Here is a 6,000-nt window from a genome sequence, read left to right as displayed (position 1 = left end):
AGGAGAGCCCACCTCACCCGGAGGAGCAGCGGGCCGGGCTCCGGTCAGACACATCTCCCGACACTTCCACACTCCTTAAGTTTCAACTGAAAACATGCCGGCTGGGAGAGCAGAGGAAAGGGCAGAGGCTGCCACCCGTGCCGCGACAAGCTCAGCCCGGCCCTCCCCCCCACAGCCCCGCCGCCGAGCGCGGCCGCCAAGCGCGGGGGGCGGCGCGAGCCCTGCCCGCCCCCTGCCCTTTGCCCCCGCCGCTGTCCCAGCGCTTCCTGTTCCCAACCACGTGGGCAGCGGGATGGCGGGCGGCGCGGCGGGCGAGGCGCAGTGCCTCAGCTACACGGGATGCAACTTCCTGCGGCAGCGCCTGGTGCTGGCCACGCTCAGCGGCCGCCCGCTGAAGATCCGCAAGATCCGTGCCAAGGAGGAGGATCCCGGCCTCCGCGGTGAGCGGCGGCACCGGCGGCCGTGGGACAGGAGGTCGGGGGGCGGCGGAGCTCCGGCTGTGCCCGGGACCTGCTGCCGGGCAGGGGCAGGCCCCCACTGCGAGCTGGGACAGCCCGGGCTTCATCTGGGCGGGCCCCACCGAGGAGTGGGGACCCCGCTGCGTCCCGGTGTCTTCCCGGGGATGCGCTCTCCCCTGAGCGCCCGCGCACCGTCTCGGGTGTAGCTGTCACACGTGGGTCGCGGGGCTTAGGGGGAAGAGGAGGAGGAGAAGGCGCGGGAGCGGCAGGGGCGGTGAAGGAGGCCGGAGCAGGGGGGCTGTCACGCACCCGCCGGCTCCTGCCGTCAGCCTCCCTCGGTGCCCGGCGGGCGGGGAGAGGGGAACGGGTCAGTACCATGCCCGTCCCGCCGGCTCGGCTCGGCTTAGCTTGGCAGCCCTGCCTTCCGCGCGTCACGCCTTTTCTTCAGAGCGGGCCGTCAAGGGACGAGGCTGGCGTTGCTCTGCCGGGCCGCCCCGATGGGACGGGGCTGGCGGGGCTCTGACCGGCTCGCTGCGTGTGCGGGAGCCTCTCCACAGCCCCGGAGCTGGTTCTCGTTCCCGTGGCAGAGCCTTGGCAGTCGGGATGGCAGAATTAATTAATTCCTTGTCTCTCGTGCCCAAGCGTCGTGTGCTCCCTGTGCTGGTGGGAGCTCGCATTCATGCACTTTGAATAGGTCACGTTTTATACTTTGATTTTTGTCAGGGTTTGCCGAAACAGGAAAGGTGAAAGAGGTGAAATAATTTACTGTCATTTCTGCATTTCTGCAGATTTGTTTAAGGGAAATCTTTCTTACAGAGTACCATCGTCCTTCTCGTACAAAACCTTTGGCATCCCTTGATGAATTCCATCATAACTAAGTAATAAAACAATAGGACAGAGTTTGAGGAAGAAACATTATTGCAGTGTTCAGTTATTTTTTGGGCAAGGACCCCCTGTTATAAAGTTCAGAACAGGGGTAGATAGTTCTCTGTCTCCTGAGGAGCCTTGGGTGTGTAGCTAAAAATTCTACTCAAAAACTGCCAAAGCATTCTTGTGTGCTTGACTTAACATTTACCACGATCCAAAGTATTTGTTTTCACTGTGGAGCGTTTGGTGGTGATGAAGTTTGTTGCTATTGCCATGTTTTTTTAAGAGTATTTGAATTTACTTTTTTAAGTATGGGTTCAAGCATAAACTATGAATGTAACAGGAAAATAATAACAATAAATCCTGATTTGTGTTGATAATTCAGCATGCAGCTCTTTTTGCTTTTCATGACTAGAGCTTTTGTAAACTCTGCAACTGGTGTTCTCCAAGAGTGAAATGTGTGCTCACATGCACTCTTGCACTGGAAGATGCCCCAGTACTTATAAAGTGATAAAAACTTTGTAAGCATATAAGCTGTCATAGTTTAGAAAGAGAGCAGAACCAGTACTGTGTTCAATACTGACATAAATCATATTATGCAAATATTGACAAACTGTAAATTCTGCAGGTGGCTTTGTGGTTTAAATATCTATTACATCCTAGAATCACATGTAGAAAGAAAAACCTGATTACTGTGTAAGAAGTAACACAGGATTATTGCTAAGCAAGTTCTGCAGCCTACAAACAATTATGCAGATGTTGTGGGCTCTTAAAACTAACTGGGTTTTGAATTCTGCATATATTCACCTATCTTCCTTAATACTGAGCCTGTACTGTATTGGGATACTAACATTAGAATGCTAACATATTCTTCCTGGGATGTTTTTTTTCAGGTATTTCTGTTTTGGTTTTGTTTTGTTTTTTGGGGGGTTTTATTTGTTTGTTTATTTTGGTGTGTGTTATTTCCTTTTTGGTTATGGTTGATTGGTACTTTTGGGTTTAGTTTGGGTTAAATCTGCTTGTCCTTTTCATTGTCTCTGGATGAGAGTCCACACAATTGAGGGAAACTGAGGAATCATTTCCACACAAACTGCTATAGTATAGTGAGCACAGTAAGCAAGAAAAGAGGCAGTGGGATGACTTTTGGTTCTCTACCCTAAGTATGTGCATAACTGTTTTGGAAATGGAAAATTTTAGAGTCCACAAACAACTAATTCTGTTTATGGAACAGATATGCAGCAACAGCACTTCACATCTAAGTGTCCCCTTCTTTTAAGCTAATACTTTTACAGAGAATAATATGAAGCTGTTATTAGCTTGTCAAGCTTCGGTATATGGGGTCCTGTTTGCTATGATTTGTCTGTTTTGCTTTGTACTGACTAAAATGTAAATTGTCAAAGGTTTTGTCCTGGACAAGAGCAATCCCTCAAGCCACTGTGGTCAGAAATGTCCACTTTTATTATGTTCTGTGTGCCGGGGAGAGGAGTGTGACTAGTCTAGCTGCTGCATCTGAAGGCATCTCAACTGATTTGAGATGCCTATGAGGCTCACGTTAACATCTCTGGTTTTACATAGAATTGCCTTTTCACAAGTGGTGGCATTATAGCACAACTTGAAGAGCGTTCTTACTCTTGTGAAAGGCAGGAAAAGGTAAAAGAACAAGTAAAGTGTTGAACTTCTAAGAAACTTTACAATTCTGTCTGTGCTCTACTCCTTAGATTTTGAAGCAAGTTTTATTCGCCTGATTGACAAAGTGACCAATGGCTCACGGATTGAAATAAACCAAACAGGTGAGATCTGGTTTTTTTTCTGCTTGGTCTCCAGGATTTATCAGTTTCTGCAGTAGAATGGAAGTCTTGTCTTGATAGAGGTAGGTCTTCAGGTAAGATTGACTGAGAAGATCAGAAATAACAAAGTTGACAAGTTTTGTAATACTTGATCACATGCAAGAAGGTCAGTGCTCTACCATAACTCAGGGAGCTAAGGAAGCTCTATTGCCCAAGAAATTTAGTAAAATTAGTATTTTGTTAGGTATGCAGGATTTCACAGTAGGCAAACATTCCTCTGTACCAGAATTGATTTTTGTAGAAGAAAAAGAAGATTTATCCTCTGCAGAGGCAAACTTCTTAGCCAGACTGCTTGCTTATTCATGCTTAGAAAAGAGTTTGATTAGAGTGAAAAGCATTTCATGTGAAAACTCAGACTCGCTTGGTGTGAGGTTTTGCCTTTTTTTAAGGGTTGTAAAAACTTTAGTTGGCAAGTAAGGCAAATTACTTAGCATCAAATATGCCAAGATTCCAATGACCTAATACACTGATGAAGGTTTAGCTTCTGTGGAGAATAATAATTGCTTATATCAGCATTTTGGAGATTCCTAAGAGCTCCTTGGTTTAAGGGTGAGGGGAAAGGAAGAAAATGGTGTGCAGGACAGACAGATACTCATGTGTTGACCTATTTATTAGTTGCAGACATGTAAATAGTGTGCTGGAAGTGATTTAGCCTTCCATATAGTCTCCTGTCTCCAATTTGCCTCATATGTTGTTACAAAGTATTTTGTGCTCTTTAATGGGCAGTGTTTTACAGTGCTCTCGTTTGGTTTGCTCCCCTGGCCCCTTCCCCAGGTACGACCTTGTACTATCAGCCTGGTCTTCTCTACGGAGGCTCCTTGGAACATGACTGTAGCCCCAGCCGTGGTATTGGCTACTACTTGGAAAGTCTGCTCTGCTTGGCACCTTTCATGAAGCATCCATTGAAGATTGTTTTGAGGGGAGTGACAAATGATCAAGTAGATCCCTCGGTAAGTAATAAAGTTTAAGTATCGAAGAAGGATTTTTTTTCCCGCTAAAATAACAAAATTGGGAAGAAGTGTATAAAACATGTTGAATTTTTAGCATCCCTCACATCCAGAAGTATCTATTGTTGCTGCATTAGTAAACTCTCTGAGTCAAAGAAGCACTAGCTAAGCTAGCGTGTATCACACTCTGAACTTCAGTTTGTAATCCCCCTTACTGAACTGACGTTCAGTTCTGTGTGGCTTCTGTCTTTTCCCCTGCAAACTCCTTTTAGATGCATTGTGAGGCCCTAACACAGGTTTGGTTCTTCTCTTCTCTTAGAATTTCAATGGATTATTTCTCTTGCCCCACACTTGTATTTACTCTATAAAGAAGAAAGTGTCTTCAAAGTATGAGTGCAAAAAGGAAGGAATCTTTCTCTTCTGTTGGGATCTGGACATAGTCATACCACTGCTGCTTCAAGCCTTCTTTCTATTAGAAACAGGAGTCACATGGTGATTAGGCAATTACAGTAGCAAAAGTATGTAATAACTCTCTGGTTCTTCAGAAACATGCCAGAAGGTGTGGTAGGTGAAATGGCTATGAAATGCTTGCCTTGGTTTCTATTACTGATCTGCAGTCCTTTGTTTTGTACCAGTGTTGTTACAGAAATGAGCTGTGGGAGACGTGATCAGAATGCTGAAGTAATGATTAGTGGTCACATGCTATATTTATTTTTCTCCAAAAACTCCAAACATAAACTTCTACCTTTAGAGAACAGCATTACTCTTTACTTTTCGAATGGTGATTGGACACTGCCTGATTTCCTCTGAGTAAATTAAGGACACATTGTAATCTGAAAATGTAACCAGTTTAAATGAATACAAATACCTGTGGTCGTTCAAAGTGTAACTGCCGATAGTACACCAGCCCCTGAGTCCTGCTCGAATTTATGACTTTTCTGCTGTGTTTCTCTGTTCATTTAAAAATCTCACTCTCTCACCTGTGGCTCTGTGAGACATCCCCATGAGTCAAGGGATGACCAAAGTGGGTTGTACACAGCACTATAAGAAAAAAAGAAGAAGTATTTTTTGCTACCCTTTCAGTCATTATGATTAAAAGTACTTATTGTATCTGGTAAGTATTAAGAATCAAAAAAGTCCTTTTTTGTTAACTGTTTAATCACAGTGGAGAAATTCTTGCAGTAATCTGGAGATGAAGAGTGGTCTAATGTTCATATTGCTTTCAAGTAAATTTGGACACTCATCTAAACAATAGGGTCTTGATTCTGGGAATTATCTCCTTTTGGGCATCAGTTTCATGGGCCTGAGATTAAACTATTTGAATTCAAATGGGTGCAATAATTAAGGCCATTTTGTACTTGAAGGGTGCTTGTTCTTGCCAAAATTTAGACAAGTGGGTTGGCATACCTCAGCTGACTCCCAAGCTCTATATGCTGATTGTAAATCACATGCATGTAAAGAGTTACATCTTAAGTTCATTGTGCTATATTAGAGACTACGTTTTTGTTCTTAGTGACAACACAGTAACAAACTTCAGTTACTGTGACTCAGCTCATAATTGCTTGCTGTTAAGTGGTTGTAACTGAATACCAGGTCCTAAAATTGGTTTCACCTTGGCTTATTCTGTTTAACTAGCCTGAGTAAACATTAATCCTGGTGCACACCAATAAGGTACTTAGAAGACTTCTCCAAGTTGTTTGGTATAACATAAGTCTCTGGTGGTTTCTGAGACAAAAAGCACAAATTTAAATGTTACCCTAATTTATTTGTATGCTTATGTAAATGGAAATTTGGTTTTAAATCAATTTTGGTTTTTATTTTTCAGTAGACAGAGGGGGTATATAAACTCAGTGAACAGTTATTACCTATGCTTGTCCAAAA

General features: G+C 44.2%; 1 protein-coding gene across 1 annotated transcript in view; it reads left to right on the top strand.

Moving 5' to 3' along the window:
* The first annotated feature begins 283 nt into the window (after positions 1 to 283).
* Positions 284 to 6,000, top strand: part of RCL1 (RNA terminal phosphate cyclase like 1) — a 33,158-nt gene continuing 27,441 nt past the window's right edge. The window contains exons 1-3 of the mRNA XM_059493009.1: positions 284 to 440; positions 3,044 to 3,115; positions 3,947 to 4,122. Of these exons, the coding sequence (XP_059348992.1) occupies positions 293 to 440; positions 3,044 to 3,115; positions 3,947 to 4,122 (396 nt within the window). The 5' untranslated portion in view covers positions 284 to 292. The remainder of the gene's footprint in view (positions 441 to 3,043; positions 3,116 to 3,946; positions 4,123 to 6,000) is intronic.

The sequence above is a fragment of the Ammospiza nelsoni genome, chromosome Z (assembly GCF_027579445.1).
Source record: "Ammospiza nelsoni isolate bAmmNel1 chromosome Z, bAmmNel1.pri, whole genome shotgun sequence".
Classification (NCBI taxonomy): Eukaryota; Metazoa; Chordata; class Aves; order Passeriformes; family Passerellidae; genus Ammospiza; species Ammospiza nelsoni.
Note: the sequence above shows the minus strand (reverse complement) of the source record. Positions and strands in the feature narration are given on the sequence as shown.